General features: G+C 35.7%; 1 protein-coding gene across 1 annotated transcript; it reads left to right on the top strand.

Moving 5' to 3' along the window:
* Window positions 1–940: 940 nt before the first annotated feature.
* Window positions 941–17,560, top strand: LOC128549119 (selenocysteine-specific elongation factor-like). Its single transcript, XM_053525412.1, has 8 exons — window positions 941–1,228; window positions 2,801–2,970; window positions 3,606–3,695; window positions 4,450–4,632; window positions 6,021–6,104; window positions 7,223–7,354; window positions 8,320–8,950; window positions 11,653–17,560. Exons 1-8 carry the CDS (start codon window positions 952–954, stop codon window positions 11,829–11,831), a joined length of 1,746 nt encoding a protein of 581 aa, XP_053381387.1. The 5' UTR covers window positions 941–951; the 3' UTR covers window positions 11,832–17,560.
* The last annotated feature ends 589 nt before the right edge of the window (window positions 17,561–18,149 follow it).

Here is an 18,149-nt window from a genome sequence, read left to right as displayed (position 1 = left end):
GAAATCTATTACATTGATACTGAATGGACTTCATGATCCTAAAGGAACAGAAAATTCAACAACACTAAATCTAAGTATGGAGAGTTTTTACGGCCGCCGCAATGCACTTAAAGATTGCTGTTGAGATGGTTGATGCAAATAAGCACAATGGACTTCAAGAAAGTCACAAAACAGCGGGCAGGGCCAATGTAAAATAAAAACAGGAATCAGTAAATGAATAATACTGGCGTGTATCATGCAAAAGCAGTAAGAAATGCATAAAATATGGTGGCATATTTCTGTCATGAGAAAACTGGGTAGATGTTTCGTACGCAGTAATATAAAATATTGAGGAATTTGTGCACTTTTGCTTTCTGAAAACATTTCAGAAATATATAGTTGCGCCTGATATTTTCTAGATGTGATTTTTTAAATTTATTTCCTGAAAATGTTTTTGCGCAAAATTTTGCAATGGTGCTTGAAACTGCCATGAGATACTTTGACGCTATCATGTTAGGCCTATATTTTACACTTCATAGCATAGTTACATGCATTTTTTCCGAATTTTTTTTTCCAATAAATCAATGATTTGTTCTAGATGTGCTTCTTTCTTGCAAGAAACTTCACGAAGGCTATATTAAAATGAACTTTACAGAAAAGTTCCAAATATCAAGATAATTGCTGAAAGTATCGAAATAACTATCTAGCTAATAAATGGTAGCTCACAAGGTATTGATCAACGGATAATTAATTTTACTAGAAAATGTAACTTATCGCTAATAATGTAAATTTCCAGGACTGAGATAATCTTTTTAAGAAAAAATCACTTTATATAGATAATCTCATAAAGTTTTGTGACAGCTACTTAGCTAACCCGCCACAATTAAAAAGTATTTAAATGAGCAAATTCCGTACTTTTGGTACTACATATGCACGGGAAATATCACAGTCTTGTGTCACGTGACGTACAAAATGGCAGCGCCCATGTTCAATTTCAATGTTGGTGTTTTGGGACACGTTGACAGCGGTAAAACTAGCTTGTCAAAAACTCTCAGTACCACAGCTAGTACTGCAAGCTTTGACAAGAACCCGCAGAGCAAAGAACGTGGGATAACTCTTGATCTTGGCTTCTCTTCATTCCAAGTGGATCTCCCCACCCATCTGGTTCATGAAGGGGAGCAAGGAGTTGTGCAGTACACTCTAGTAGATTGCCCAGGACACGCTTCCTTAATAAAAACAATAATTGGAGGTATTTATTTGTTTTCTGTTTGTCGGAGGAAAAGTTCAACCATTCAGTATGATTATTCGGTGCTGCCTAATCTAGTCGAAATTATCTGACGCATGCTAGTCAAAATAATTCGACATTCAAATTGTTTTATATTTGTGACAGACAATCTAAACGTCAGAACCTAAAGCATGTAAATCGTTGGCAGCGATGAAAATTTCGTCGGAAGTTGCTTCAACTATTTTGGTCATTCAAGTGTTTGACAAGAGTGGGGATATTGCCCATATGAAAAAAATATCTCAAAATTTCCTAGGAGGGCGTCAGATAAGTTGGACTAGATGCATGCATACAAGATACAAGAAACTTTACGTCGGATATTACATAACAAAAACATTAGCTTAAAGCTATTTTCCGACAAACAAAGGTAAAATAATAACAACTAAAAAATGGCTGTAAAGGAAAAGCACACGGTTACAGCACAGCATAAAAAGGTATGGGAGGTAACCCTGTTAAAGTATATATATAATATTCATGCAAATAATAGATGCAAGTAAAAAACAAGTCAATAGACATAAGAAATTCAAAATAGTAGTCGGCAGTCGTGTAATTTGATAAGTGTGACACAAAAAACCTAGTTCCCCTTGTAGAGTAATTGTGTCCCAACCTACAGAATGAAAGATGTAGAATGTGAAAAAGGGCTTAAGAGGGTCAATCACAGTGCTACTCCCGCATCTGACTGTCATCTACAACATTATCACAAAAAGGAACAAATTGATAAGATGCACGAAGAAAAAAAATTTTAGCAATAAAAAACTGAACATTGTAAAAAGTAAAAAAAAAAGTTAAGACATATTTTAATATTTAAATTATCAGAACTTATTATAATAAGTTAAATAAATATGAACACTGTTGTCATGATTGTTAAAATAATGAAGCACTAAAATTACCTTTTGCCCTATTTATGTTAATATAATGCATGTATTTTGATGAAACTTGGCATATTGTTCGGCAGTAGGCAGTTGAAGTTAATGAACATGTGGCATATACAACAGCAAAAATGCTAAGCAAGGTTTCAGCAATATAATATTTATTATAAGGGAGTTAAATGGTAAAATTTATTTTAAAAGTAAAATAAAATGGAATTTTATGTCATGTGTGTCTTTCCAATGTCACAAAACGCCTGACTTCATGTCCATGCACATCTGACTTCATGTCCATTTACATGCGTCTGTTTCCTGCACTGAGATTAAAATTTTTTGTAAAATGCATATTTTAACGTTTTTAAGCATGAAATAAAATGAAAATTTGTTTGTTTTTCCTGAATATGAAATATCTCGCCTCAAAGTAAGAAACTTTTCACATTTTCACTTGCGCTACACGCTTAAAATTTTCTCACTTCTCTTTGAGATATATTCCATATTCACTCAAAACAAACATTATGTCCTCTATGAATGTTTAAAGGTCTAAATATTAGACTTTAAATGTTGATGGATACATCCACTGGTCAGTTTTCACATTAAAAATACCCCATTTTTTGTTGTACACATTTTTTAGCCAATTCTTAATCATTATCAGTTTGACTCACATATGTTTCAGGTGCTCAGATCATTGATCTTATGCTTCTAGTTGTTGATGTTGTGAAAGGATTACAAACACAAACTGCTGAATGTCTCGTGATTGGCGAAATCACCTGCAACAAAATGATCATTGTCCTAAACAAAGTGGATCTTTTACCTCCGGAAAAGAAGGACTCTATGATAGACAAGGTTTGTTTATAATTCTGACTTCTTTGTGTTATGAATCTTCACTTTGGTAAGTTATTGGGTTATTGGAAATATACTACTGTACAACCTCTCCAGAGTGGCCCTCTCTTGAGCAAAAAACCTCTCTATAAGAACAGCATCAAAATTTCCCTAAGCTGAAATGTACTATTAAACTTACCCCTCCAGAACAACAACCTAGACATAACAGTCAATATTTGTATTTCCAAAAGACTGTTGCTCTGAAGCGGTTGCACTGTATGTACTTGATAGAATCATTTCTATGCATCATATTGTAAAAAAACAGTTACATGATCATTTTTTGAACTTCATATATTTATACAAATACTAAATATTGTGATAAGTCATTAAAATTTATCGAAATTAATGGTTGTTAAAAAATTTATAATGTGATTTAACACAACCATAGGTAGGAAGAAATTTTTCAGGATGTTCATTTCCATAATGTTTGGCATGGATGATGGAATGTGCCTTGCAAAAGTCATAAACAATGTACATGTATCATTAAGTTTGTACCGCTGGTCATTTTCACAGTACCAGAGTTTTATGGATTTTTGAGAGAGAGAAAAAACTGTCTGTGAAAGAGGCACTTTAAATTGTTCCAAACATTTATTTTCCAGATGAAGAAGAAAATGTTAAAGACCCTAGAGAGTACAAGATTTGCTGGCAGTCCTATAGTAGCTGTGGCTGCTAAACCAGGGGGTCCTGAGGTACAGTTGAATTTAAATTGCTCATGAAAATTTGGATTATTTGAATGCTACCCTTTGCTGGAAGTTATTGTTAGGTCTCTGCAAAATCCCTATATATAATCTATATTATATTATGATGGTTTGAACAACCTATAATTCAAACAAATTTTGCCAGTCCTGTTGAGTTCCAAAGTGCCAAAGCTGTGTTTGTTTTTATTTATCTGACAATAATGAACTTCCTTGGTGAATATAGAAATTCACACTGACTTATATTTCCACAATTTTCTCGAATAATCATGAATATTTCCATGTAAAAAACTTTTCCACTGTAGAACAGTATAGTCAGTGATGATTTTATCATGCCATATTTGTTTGATTGCTAACTAGTTATGATAATCACTTAATTTAATTGAAAGGGGCCTCCGTAGCCGAGTGGTTAAGGTCGCTGACTTCAAATCACTTGCCTCACATCTATGTGGGTTCGAGCCTCACTCAGGGCGTTGAATTCTTCATGTAAGGAAGCCATCCGTCAGGCTTACGGGAGGTCGGTGGTTCTACCCAGGTGCCTGCTAATGATGAAATAATGCACGGAAGTTCATCTGGGGTCTTCCTCCACCATCAAAGCTGGAAAGTCGCCATATGACCTAAAATTTGTGTTGACGTTAAACCCAACAAATAAATCTAATTGAATGAGAGTTTATGGTACTTTTGCTTAGTTTGGTAGTACTGAAATGCTAATATTTTCATTGCATTATTTTATCTTTATCTGTGACAGTCTCCGGAAACAGAAAGTATAGGACTAACAGATCTGATAGACACCCTCAAGTCCAACACGTACATACCTCAGCGTGATGTCCAGGGACCGTTCATCTTCTCTGTTGATCACTGTTTCAGTATTAGAGGTCAGGGGACTGTGATGACTGGGACAGCCCTCAGTGGGAGTGTGTCGGTCAATGATGTAAGTACCTTTATGTACTTGTATATTTATGTATATACACTCACTTGTAAGGTGTGATAGAGTACTGTAAAACCATTTAATTCCGTGGGCATGAAATTTTTTGGTTTTGGTCAAAACGGCAATTTTGTGGGAATATGAATTCGTGGATTTCAACTTTTAAACATAAAATGAATGGGAATTTTACTTGTTCGTTGGGATTAAATTTCATGGAATGACTAAACCACGAAATCCATGAAAATTAGTCCCCCACGAATATAAATGATTTCACAGTATATAAAGAAGCAACTTTAATATAGGGAACCAGGGGACTGTTATTATAGTTGCAGTCCTCAGTGAAATGTGTGCAGCTTTAAGTCTAACTAGAATAGAAATTGTTTTATCTTGTTTGTTTTGGGTTTAGTGCTTTTTTATGCCCCCAAAGGGAGGCATATAGTTTTTGAACCGTCGGTCTGTCAGTATGTCGGTCTGTCCGCAATTTTCATGTCTGGTCCATATCTTTGTCATCCATGGATGGATTTTCAAATAACATGGCATGAATGTGTACCACAGTAAGACGACGTGTCGCGCGCAAGACCCAGGTCCGTAGCTCAAAGGTCAAGGACACACTTAGACGTTAAAGGTCATTTTTCATGATAGTTGGGCGTGTCCGGTCCATATCTTTGTCATCCATGAATGGATTTTCAAATAACTTGGCGTGAATATGTACCACAGTAAGACGACGTGTCGCGCGCAAGACCCAGGTCCGTAGCTGAAAGATCAAGGTCACACTTAGACGTTAAAGGTAATTTTTCATGATAGTTGGGCGTGTCTGGTCCATATCTTTGTCAACCATGGATGGATTTTCAAGTAACTATGTGTGGCACAGTAAGACGACGTGTCTCGCGCAAGACCCAGGTCTGTAGCTCAAAGGTCAAGGTCACACTTAGACGTTAAAGGTCATATTTTATGATAGTGCATTGATGGGCGTGTCCGGTCCATATCTTTGTCATCCATGGATGGATTTAAAATAACTAGGCATGAATGTGTGGCACAGTAAGACAACGTGTCATGCGCAAGACCCAGGTCCGTAGGTCAAAGGTCCTAAACTCTAACATCAGCCATAACTATTCATTCAAGTGCCATCGGGGGCATGTGTCATCCTATGGAGACAGCTCTTGTCTAACAGTATTTTAGTTATGTAACGGCAGGCAGTTAACATAACCAGTGTTCCAGGATTCTGTACCAGTGCAAACCTGTTCTCCGCATGTAACTGCGAAGGTGAGCAAGTATACTGGAGTGACTCCGGTTTGCACAAATGCACTAGCCCTGCTGCTTGAATGAGACTAGATGCTTAGGTTTAAAGCCTGGGTGCTTGAAATGTTTTACAGTATTTACATCTTGTTTTCTAGACTATAGAGATTCCAGCAATGAAAGTAACAAAGAAAGTCAAGTCAATGCAGATGTTTAGAAAACCAGTAGAAAAAGTGGTTCAGGTAATGTTTAAAGGTTTTTTCTTCCATTTGTATCTTTAAAAAATATTTATGAATTTTTCCATGCATAAACAAAATAATGTATAATTATTTCATTCATTGGAAGACACAAAAGAAAATACGAAAGGGAGAACAAAACTGCTGCAGATTATAGTGAATATGAAAAGAAAGAATTGTACATTGATTGTTGACAAAAGATGAATGTTTACATTGATTGTTGACAAAAGATGGATGTTTACAATGATTGTTGACAAAAGATGAATGTTTACATTGGTTGTTGCCAAAGGATGAATTTTTACATTGATTGTTGACAAAAGATGAAATTTACAATGATTGTTGCCAAATGATGAATGTTTACATTGATTGTTGCCAAAGGATGATTTTTTACATTGGTTGTTGACAAAAGATGAATGTTTACATTGATTGTTGCCAAAGGAAGAATATTTACATTGATTGTTGCCAAAAGATGAATGTTTACATTGATTGTTGCCAAAGGATGAATGTTTACATTGATTGTTGACAAAAGATGAATGTTTACATTGATTGTTGCCAAAGGATGAATTTTTACATTGATTGTTGAATGGTTACATTGATTGTTGACAAAAGATGAATGTTTTCATTGATTGTTGCCAAAAGATGAATGTTTACGTTGCCAAAAGATGAATGTTTACATTGATTATTACCAAACGATGAATGTTTACATTGATTGCTGCCAAAAGATAGACCCTTACATTCATTGCTTTGGAAAGACACCCTTTCAGCAATTGCTGAGAAAAGAGCCCATTAAATTTATTGCTGCAGAAAAATAGTCCTGTACATTGATTGCTGAAAAATGATCATCACAAACATTCATTGCTCTAATGCATTGACTACTGCCAAATGATACTCCAGTTCATCAACTACATCCAAGAGATACATACAGACATTGATTGATGCCAAAAGATAGACCTGTACGTTACTTGTTTCCAAAAATTAGACACAGAGATTTTTGGACTGGATAGTGTTTGATGCTATAAACATGTAGTATATTGTGTTTTACAAGTCTTATGTCCTTGATCTCTACAAGCCCTCTAGCCTCATTAATGTAGCATTTCCTAATGAAACATTTATTCATATTTCAGGGTGACAGAGCTGGTATCTGTGTGACCCAGTTTGACCCAAAGTTGCTGGAAAGAGGGACCATTTGTACCCCAGGAGCTCTACCAACTATAGAAGCTGCAGTAATTTCTGTACAAAAAATACCTTATTACAAAGTTAGTACTATTTTATCTGTACATTTTATTAACTAGAACTATCAGTTAAAATATACAACGAAAAATTCTTTTAAAGTATAGAAGTAGTTACAGTCAAGTCTGTATTAAGCAACCAGCTGGTGGAGTAACACAGTTTGGCTACTTAAGACAGGCATTCGCATAAGACAAGTTGCAGTGAAAACAATAAAATCAATTTAGGAACTTAATGAGTAGCTGCTTAAAGCAGGTGGCTGCTCAGTATAGGTGGGTGCTATTAGACAGGTTCAGCTTTAGCCATATTGCATACTTCTAGCAAGATTTACTAGAATGTTCCAAAAGTTCTGCTCTATAATAAATAGGCATGCCTCGGGATGAACCAAAATAGGTGGGTTTTGTAACAGGGATAGCTATAGATACTTAATGCCATAAATTATAAACAAATATATATATAGAGGATATTACATGAGTGTCTTTTCATATTGAATTTATCAAACAAGTTGAATAAAATAATAAAATGCGAGGCTCTGCCGGGCATTTTATCAGTTTTATTCAACGAGTTCAACAGCTTCAAAAATTACGAAAAAAATGACAGAAGTCTCGAAGCATCTCCATTTAAAATCTTCATCGCTTGCATTTAAAATATAACTTATAATAAGCATTTTTGAGCATGTATACAATGTACGAGTGTTTGAATTGAGCATAGGAGTTCATATCCAGATAGATATGAGTTTGATTTCTGTCTTGCATTGAATAATCATTCATATATTGTTTACTTACTTTTTTTCCTTTTCTTTGGCAACAGGTTTGAAATCGGGGAAAAATCATAAAATTTGGAAAATCTGAAACTGAAATAACATGTTTTGCAATTAATTCAAAGGAACATTTAATAATTTGCATATGTATACTTATCTATATGACAATGTAAGATTGTGGATTATTCTGTGTTAGAAAATTTAAAAAACAGCAACTTCAAACATTTTTTTCAGGGCAGTATCACATCAAAAGCAAAGTTTCATATTACGACGGGTCATGACACTGTGATGGGACGATTAACATTCTTTGGTTTCTATGACAACACAGACTCAACACCGCTCGAAAATCAGACTGCTAAAATAAAAATCAGCGATGAAAACTCCATTGATCTTTCAAAGGAATATCTGTACCAGGAGGAATTGATTTCAAAAAGCTCTAAAAGTAAGGGCCATTCAGCCGAGGGCGGAGACGATAATAAAATACCTGTAAGACAGTATGCTCTAGTCCAGTTTGAGAAACCGGTCACATGTCAAAATTCAGCGTTAGTGATTGGTTCGAAACTTGATACAGATATTCATGCAAACATTTGTCGGATAGCGTTCCATGGAAAACTGCTCTTGGGAATGACCGACCCAAAATATGTGGAAACTGTGTTACCAAAGATAAAAGTTTACAAGACAAAAGTGAAAGAAGGATTAGTGGAGCGGGTGATGGATGAATACACTGTGATAGGGAAGAACATGTTCAAGAAAGAGACAAATATAGCAACGTTCACCAATCTAAAGATCATGTTGTCGACGGGTGAGGCGGGAGTGATAGAGGGAGGGTTTGGCCAGAGCGGAAAGATAAAAATAAGAATCCCAGGTAGGAACTTAATCTTTAAACATTTTTTTTTTACTTTTTTGCTCACCTGTGCATGAAGTGCTCAAAGATGAGGTTTTGTGATCGCCCTGTGTCCGTCGATGTCCGTCCGTCGTCGTCAACAATTTGATTTTTAACATTCTAGAGGTCACAATTTTGGCCCAATCTTAATGAAACTTAGTCAGAATGTTACCTTTAATAAAATCTTGGACGAGTTTGATATTGGATTATCTAGGGTCAAAAACTAGGTCACCAGGTCAAATCAAAGGAAAAGCTTGTTAACACTCAAGAGGTCACAATTTTGGCCCAATCTGAATGAAACTTGGTCAGAATGTTACCCTCAATAAAATCTTGGAAGAGATCGATATAGGGTCATTCAAAAACTAGATCACCAGGTCAAATCAAATGAAAAACTTGTTAACACTCTAGAGGGCACAATTTTGGCCCAATCTGAATGAAACTTGGTCAGAATGTTACCCTCAATAAAATCTTGGAAGAGATCGATATAGGGTCATCTAAGGTCAAAAACTAGGTCACCAGGTCAAATCAAAGGAAAAGCTTGTTAACACTCTAGAGGTCACAATTTTGGCCTAATTTGAATGAAACTTGGTTAGAATGTTACCCTCAATAAAATCTTGGAAGAGATCGATATAGGGTCATCTAAGGTCAAAAACTAGATCACCAGGTCAAATCAAAGGAAAAGCTTGTTAACACTCTAGAGGTCACAATTTTGGCCCAATTTTAATGAAACTTGGTCAGAACGTTACCCTTAATAAAACCTTGGATGAATTTGATATTTGGTCATCTGGGATCAAAAACTAGGTCACCAGGTCAAATCAAAGGAAAAGGTTATTAACACTCTAGAGGTCACAATTTTGGCCTAATCTTAATGAAACTTTGTAAGAATGTTACCCTGAATAAAGTCTGGACGAATTTGATATTGGGTCATCTAAGGTAAAAAGCTAGGTAACCAGGTCAAATCAAAGGAAAAGCTTCTTAACACTGTAGAGGCAGCATTTATGACTTTATCGTCACAAAAACTTGGTCAGAATGTTAATCTTGATGAGCTCAAGGTCCAGTTTCAATCTGGGTCATTAAGGTCAAAAACTGGGTCACCAGGTCAAATCAAAGGAAAAGCTGGGAAACACTGTAGAGGCCACATTTATAATCATATCTTAATGAAACATGGTCAGAATGTTAATCTTGATGATCTATAGGTTACTAACAAGGTCACTAGGTCAAATCAAAGGGAAAGCTTTTTTTACACTGTAGAGGCCACATTTATGACTGTTTCTTCATGAAACTTAGTCAGACTGTAAATCTTGATGATCTTTAGGACAACTTTGAATCTGGGTCATGTGGGGTCAAAAACTAGGTCACCAGGTCGACTTGTTAACACTTAAGAGGCCACATTTCTGACCATATCTTAATGAAACTTGGTCAGAATGTTAATCTTGATGATCTTTAGGTCAATAGGTCAGGTGAGCAATACAGGGCCTTCATGGCCCTCTTGTTATTGCATGAGGTAAATCTACAAATCTACACAAGTTCCATGTTTTAAAATGGAATTGATTTAAACACTAAATATATGTAAGATTTAATCTGCATGTTCTTAACGATATACTTTGGAAATGTAAAAGATGTTGAAAACATAATATGTAATATCAGCTGCTGAAAATTTGCCAGCTCACTTGTTCTGCTCAGTAGGGAGTGTGCAGATCTACAAATCACAGGGTTGTGTGTTTGAATGATCCCTCGATTTGATAAGACTTTGTGTCTGAAATATCTCGTCCTCCACCTCATACTCATGTGGAGAAGTTGGCAGTTACTTGTAGAACAAGTAAATACTTGGTCAGAATCCAGGAACACCAGTTAAGCTAACTGTGGCTGTTCCACAATTCTTGTTAGCTATATTCTCTTGGTTCAGTATGTAGGCTAGCTACGGCATGCATGTAGATTTGCAATCACAATGCAATGTCTTGTTACAGTAGTAATTTAAAAGCATTTTTTTTAAAGAAAACTTCCATTTTTTTTAAGTGACATTGCATACCTGGGGCCATATTCATAAAGCTCCTAAGGAGAAAACTTAGAAAAATCCTTAACTTTGTAAAATTTCCTTAACAACATAGCACAAAAGAAAAGTGTAAACTTTGTAAGATCTATTGATAATCTTCATTTCTATGCCAGACTCTATGAGACAATAATGTCAGATATCCCAACAGTCTTTAGGATTGTCCACATATTGCCTTGGAACTTTTCCCTAAGTTAGTCCCTTAGGGAAAATTTTCCCTTAGGAGCTTTATGAATATGGACCTGGTATTTATTCTGTGTTTACTTAAATGTACTGTATGGTTATTAAACCTTATACATACTATTACATTTAATACACTAACTGTTTCTATATGTACATATTTATTCTAAGTATAACTTTTACTGTTGATTAATTTTCTAGGATATATATCCTTAAAATAATTTGTCAAAATATTGAATGTGAAATGAAGATGATAAATCTTAGGTTGCAGTAACTTAATATCGTGGGCTGAGCGCGAAACTATTGTAACTGTATATGAATAAAGAACAAGATACAATAGTTTCGCGCTCAGCCCTCGATATTTTTTATATTTTTACAGCTGAGTTACATCTCAATGTTTACACTAATATAAAATTAGGAACATTGTAGATTTTTATTTTTTTCTGAATCCTAGGTGGACTGCCAGCAGAAACTGTGAAGAGATATTCTGGTGGGAAGAAGAAGTCAAAGGGAAAAGGAAGTGAAGAGTCGGCCAATCAGGATGAAGATACACCTGACAGAGAGCCAATAAAAATTCTTCTTACATTTAAAAGATACATTTATGATCCAGAGAAGAAGATGAAACAAACCTGATGAAGGCCAGCAATAAATGCATTGAAAAGTGATTTTGGTGCCATTCTTCCATCAGAAAGCCTAGGAAGTTCACAGACCAGAATTTCCCTTTATACTTTTATACTTGCAAACATATTTCTTACACTATTATTTTGCCAATATTTTAGATACTCATAAAGATTCTTTTTTAAAATTTGCCATACTTGAGGCGAGATATGTTGCTAATGCTATTTGAAAATTTCAAAATATGCCAGCATCTGATTTTATTCATTACCTCATTTCAACCTTTATCCCATTTTTGTTGAGCCTGCTTGCAGTGAGCTTGATCGACCTAGTTGTCACTTTTGGCGGTTCGGTGTATGTGCGTGTGTTCGTGCATCGTCCAATTTTGTCTGGACCATAACTTTGACAACATGCATGGACTAATCTTGTTTATATTTGGCATGAATGGTCACCTCAATCAAAAGGAGTGTCATGCATAAACACCATGTTCCTATCTCAAAGGTCATGGTCACAGTTGGAGGTCAAAGGTCAAATTGAAGATTGTCCGGAGCATTTCTTCTTCATGTATGGTGGGATTTTGATGTAACTTGGCATGAATGTTCACTATTATGAGACGAAGTGTCATGCACAAGAATTAGGTCCTAAGGTCAAGGTCACAATTGATAGCTGGCGGTCTCAACATTTTGCTCATTGGCATACATTTGTTATATTAAATTTCGCAAAATGTCAATGTAAATACCTAGAATCCATAATTATTGTGAGATGGCAGGTAGAGCATTTAATTTGATTTTTAACCATATTCTGAGGAGGACCGCCCGCTTACCTCAGTAGGTAAGAGCATCGGTCTACAGATCGCGGGGTCGCAAGTTCAATCCTCGGGCGGGGCGCATGTTCTCTGTGACTATTTGATAAACGACATTGTGTCTGGAGTCATTAGTCCTCCACCTCTGATTCATGTGGGGAAGTTGGCAGTTACTTGCGGAGAACAGGTTTGTACTGGTACAGAATCCAGGAACACTGGTTAGGTTAACTGCCCGCCGTTACATGACTGAAATACTGTTGAAGAACAGCGTTAAACCCAAAACAAATAAATAAATATTCTGAGGAAATACCAATATCAATTATTATAATACATGTTTTAGTTGATATAAAGTGTGTAAAGAAAGTTCAATCTGATGAAGCGGGCTGCTATCTTATATGACTTGGATTTAAATGACAACATGAGGGCTGTAGTGGATTAAGTTGCTCACTGAAAATTGACTGTCTTACATTTATGTATCACACAGTCTGAACCCTGAATAGTAGCTATGGTGTTTAGTACAGAAATCTTGAAACAGATTACTGTAAAATCATTTAATTTCGTGGGCATGAAATTTCATGGTTTTGGTCAGAACGGCAATTTCGAGGGGATATGAATTCGTGGATTTCAGCTTTTGAACATAAAATGAATGGCAATTTTACATGTTCGTTGGGATTAAATTTCGTGGATTGACTCAACCACGAAATCCACGAAAATTAGTCCCCCACGAATATTAATGATTTCACAGTATTAGAATGATTAGTGCACCAGTTTGAATTAATTTGAGAGAGTTCCTTCCAAGGCTGCTTTGATGAAACTAAATATTAAAGATCCACAAGAAAATGTTATTTCAGTATATTTCTGTTTTCAGCTAAAATGTTCCCTGAAAAAACCAACATAGTGCATTTGCGACCAGCATTGATCCAGACCAGTCTGCACATCAACACAGTCTGGTCAGGATATATGCTGTTCGCTTTTAACTTGCTGTTCGCAGATGCGCAGGCTGGTCTGGATCCATGCTGGTCGCAAATGCACCATGTTGGTTTTCTCATAGTGCGACTCATTTTCTTTTGTGAAAAAAATTTGGAGAAGATCTTTTCATATACATGTTAGAATGATGCTATGAACTAAGTTTAATGGAGATCCATCAAGGGTTCATGAAATTTTTTTTTTATATTATTTGTTCTAATAGCCCCTAAAAGGGATCAAGTGCATTCATTCGAACAACTTTGAGAGAGGAACTTGTAATGTTGCTACAGGCCATGCTTGGTGTAAATCTTACCAGTAGTTTTAGAGGAGATGTTGATGTAAATTATGGATACTGGACAGTCCACTTATTCTAATAGCTCACACTGAGCCTTTGGAGATTACCAGTTGGAATGAACTTTCCTTACATCCATTTGTCATTCTCTTGTTTTGTGAAAGAAAACTTTTCTGTTTATTTTTTGTGACTTTGGAAGAGGTTATAAAATGAATGAAATCATGTCTGCATTTTTAAAAAATTCTGTTTTTTTCACAATATAATATTCTTGAGAATGTGACAAAATTGTGTTAAAAAATTTGTTATGTTTGTTTATAATGTTTGTTTCAGAAAGTCTAAGTTTTAAGTTGGATATCAAAGCTGATATTATATACCGGTATTATTGTTGAAATATATATTAATTTCATTTTGTGTCAGATTTCTGTAGCGAGACTGACACTTTTGACAGTTTTCTGCGTATTTTCCTGACTAAAATAGTTCTGTTTTAGGTAAAAAAGTCTTAAAATGCTTTGAATCACCTTTAAAATTTATTTTATTTTATTGCAGTCACAAACTAAAAGAAGGCTTTTCTAAATTCCAAATAATTTACATTATTCTGGATTGCTTGCTTTAATGACGAAAGAGAAAATGTCGTTTAATAATCAAGTGCTTCTTGGTGTTGGTGTTATTTTTGTCTTTAAAAATCTAGAAATCATGTGTTTTTAGCTCACCTGTCACAAAGTGACAAGGTGAGCTTTTGTGATCGCGCGGTGTCCGTCGTCAGTCCGTGCGTGCGTGCGTACGTGCGTCCGTAAACTTTTGCTTGTGACCACTCTAGAGGTCACATTTATCATGGGATCTTTATGAAAGTTGGTCAGAATGTTCATCTTGATGGTATCTAGGTCAAGTTCGAAACTGGGTCACGTGCCATCAAAAACTAGGTCAGTAGGTCTAAAAATAGAAAAACCTTGTGACCTCTCTAGAGGCCATATATTACACAAGATCTTCATGAAAATTGGTCAGAATGTTCATCTTGATGATATCTAGGTCAAGTTCGAAACTGGGTCACGTGCCATCAAAAACTAGGTCAGTAGGTCTAAAAATAGAAAAACCTTGTGACCTCTCTAGAGGCCATATGTTTCACAAGATCTTCATGAAAATTGGTCAGAACGTTCACCTTGATGATATCTAGGTCAAGTTCGAAACTGGGTCACGTGCCATCAAAAACTAGGTCAGTAGGTCAAATAATTGAAAAACCTTGTGACCTCTCTCAAGGCCATATTTTTCATGGGATCTGTACGAAAGTTGGTCTGAGTGTTCATCTTGATGATATCTAGCTCAAGTTCGAAACTGGGTCACGTGCGGTCAAAAACTAGGTCAGTAGGTCTAAAAATAGAAGAACCTTGTGACCTCTCTAGAGGCCATATATTTCATGAGATCTTCATGAAAATTGGTCAGAATGTTCATCTTGATGATATCTAGGTCAAGTTCGAAAGTGGGTCACGTGCCTTCAAAAACTAGGTCAGTAGGTCAAATAATAGAAAAACCTTGTGACCTCTCTAGAGGCCATATTTTTCATGAGATCTGTATGAAAATTAGTCTGAATGTTCATCTTGATGATATCTAGGTCAAGTTCGAAACAGGGTCATGTGCGGTCAAAAACTAGGTCAGTAGATCTAAAAATAGAAAAACCTTGTGACCTCTCTAGAGGCCATACTTATGAATGGATCTCCATAAAAATTGGTCAGAATGTTCACCTTGATGATATCTAGGTCAAATTCGAAACTGGGTCTCGTGCCTTCAAAAACTAGGTCAGTAGGTCAAATAATAGAAAAACCTTGTGACCTCTCTAAAGGCCATATTTTTCATGGGATCTGCATGAAAGTTGGTCTGAATGTTCATCTTGATGATATCTAGGTCAAGTTCGAAACTGGGTCACGTGCGGTCAAAAACTAGGTCAGTAGGTCTAAAAATAGAAAAACCTTGTGACCTCTCTAGAGGCCATATATTTCATGAGATCTTCATGAAAATTGGTCAGAATGTTCACCTTGATGATATCTAGGTCAGGTCACGTGCCATCAAAAACTAGGTCAGTAGGTCAAATAATAGAAAAACGTTGTGACCTCTCTAGAGGCCATAATTTTCATGGGATCTGTATGGAAGTTGGTCTGAATGTTCATCTTGATGATATCTAGGTCAAGTTCAAAAGTGGGTCACATGCTGTCAAAAACTAGGTCAATAGGTTGAATAATAGAAAAACCTTGTGACCTCTCTAAAGGCCATATTTCTCATGGGATATGTATGAAAATTGGTCTGAATGTTCATCTTGATGATATCTAGGTCAAGTTTGAAACAGGGTCATGTGCGGTCAAAAACTAGGTCAGTAGGTCTAAAAATAGAAAAACCTTGTGACCTCTAGAGGCCATACTTGTGAATGGATCTCCATAAAAATTGGTCAGAATGTTCATCTTAATGATATCTAGGTCAAGTTTGAAACTGGGTCACGTGCCGTAAAAAACTAGGTCAGTAGGTTAAATAATAAAAAAAAAACCTTGTGACATCTCTAGAGGCCATACTTTTCATGGGATCTGTATGAAAGTTGGTCTGAATGCTCATCTTGATGATATCTAGGTCAAGTTTGAAACTGGGTCAATTGCGGTCAAAAACTAGGTCAGTAGGTCTAAAATTATTAAAATCTTTTGACCTCTCTAGAGGCCATATTTTTCAATGGATCTTCATGAAAATTGATCTGATTTTTCACCTTGATGATATCTAGGTAAAATTCAAAACAGAGTCACATACCTTTGAAAACTAGGTCAATAGGTCAAATAATAGAAAAACCTTGTGACCTCTCTAGAGACCATATTTTTCAATGGATCTTCATGAAAATTGGTCAGAATTTTTATCTTGATAATATCTAGGTCAAGTTCAAAACTGGGTCACATGAGCTCAAAAACTAGGTCACTATGTCAAATAATAGAAAAAATGACGTCATACTCAAAACTGGGTCATGTGGGAAGAGGTGAGCGATTCAGGACCATCATGGTCCTCTTGTTTATATCTGTGGTTATAGTGACACTAGCCCAGAAAGGAATGTACATGTACATTGTATCAAAAAATACAAATGAAATTTTCATCTTTCATTTTCATTTTCTGAGATGCTCCAAGTTCAAAACACTGTAGTCTGAAACACTTTAGTTCCACACATTCATAATACACTTGTAAAACCATGGATGGAACCGCTTGCCTCATAGGTGCAAGCCCCACTTGGGTCATTCATTATGTGTTGGCATATTTCAGCTAGCTTGAAGGATGGTGGCTCTACTCGCATACCCATCCAATCCAGTTGTATATTTACACTGAGGCACAGTAAGGTTTATTCTTTTCAGAAATGGTTGAAGGTTGTTCTGCAATTTTGAAACATATTTTCTACAAAGTAGAATTTTATGAAACCATGATTTCCAAGCTTTATGGGAATTCAGCTTCTAAAAATTTAAATAAAAAAAACTCAGTTGTGTTAACTTCGTGTTTTTCGTTTTGTTGGACCAATTTGAAGTCCTCTACTATTTTTCAAGATGGGCCTCATTGGAAGAATCGCTCTTTTGATGACATTTTCGCGATGTAGAGTTATGTTAAATATAAAATTTTCAGAGTTGTATGTTTACCCATTTTCAGTCACATGGCTGAATAAAATTTATAAGCATGAAAGCTTAAATTTACTACTAGTATTCACCATGTATGAGTTGAGAGTCCTTTTTCTGCTGCTTATCTTACGTCATAATTTTGAGTTATTTTGCACACTATGATGGACTATTTGAAGCCCTTTCCCCTAACATAAGTTATACAAAAGCTTTAACAAAATTTTCTAATTTTAAAATTGTGTGATTTTGCTAAATTGAATGCTAGAGTTATGAAACTTACCCTGTGAGGTTATCTTATAATGCCAGTGACATATGGAGAATCGGAAAACATATGGTAAAGTAATTCCTGAGAAACTTGCTTTCAGTAATCCAAAACTTTGTTAAAAAGGGACATTATTTTGACAAAATAAAAACTAGAATTATGTAACTTGTCCTGGGAGGTCACCTCATTACGCCAAAGACATGTGTGAAGTTTGAAATGTATCTTCGATATTAAAGATCTTAAAAAATGTGTGACTTTATACACTTTTTGGATATTCAAATATTCTAAAAAGATACATGAGCCGCATCATGAGAAAACCAACATGGTGGCTTTGCGACGAGCATGAATCCAAATCAGCCTGTGCATCCGGGTGGTCTGGTCAGGATCCATACTG

This window comes from Mercenaria mercenaria, chromosome 15, assembly GCF_021730395.1.
Source record: "Mercenaria mercenaria strain notata chromosome 15, MADL_Memer_1, whole genome shotgun sequence".
Taxonomy (NCBI): Eukaryota; Metazoa; Mollusca; class Bivalvia; order Venerida; family Veneridae; genus Mercenaria; species Mercenaria mercenaria.
This window is presented reverse-complemented; position numbering and strand designations above follow the sequence as displayed.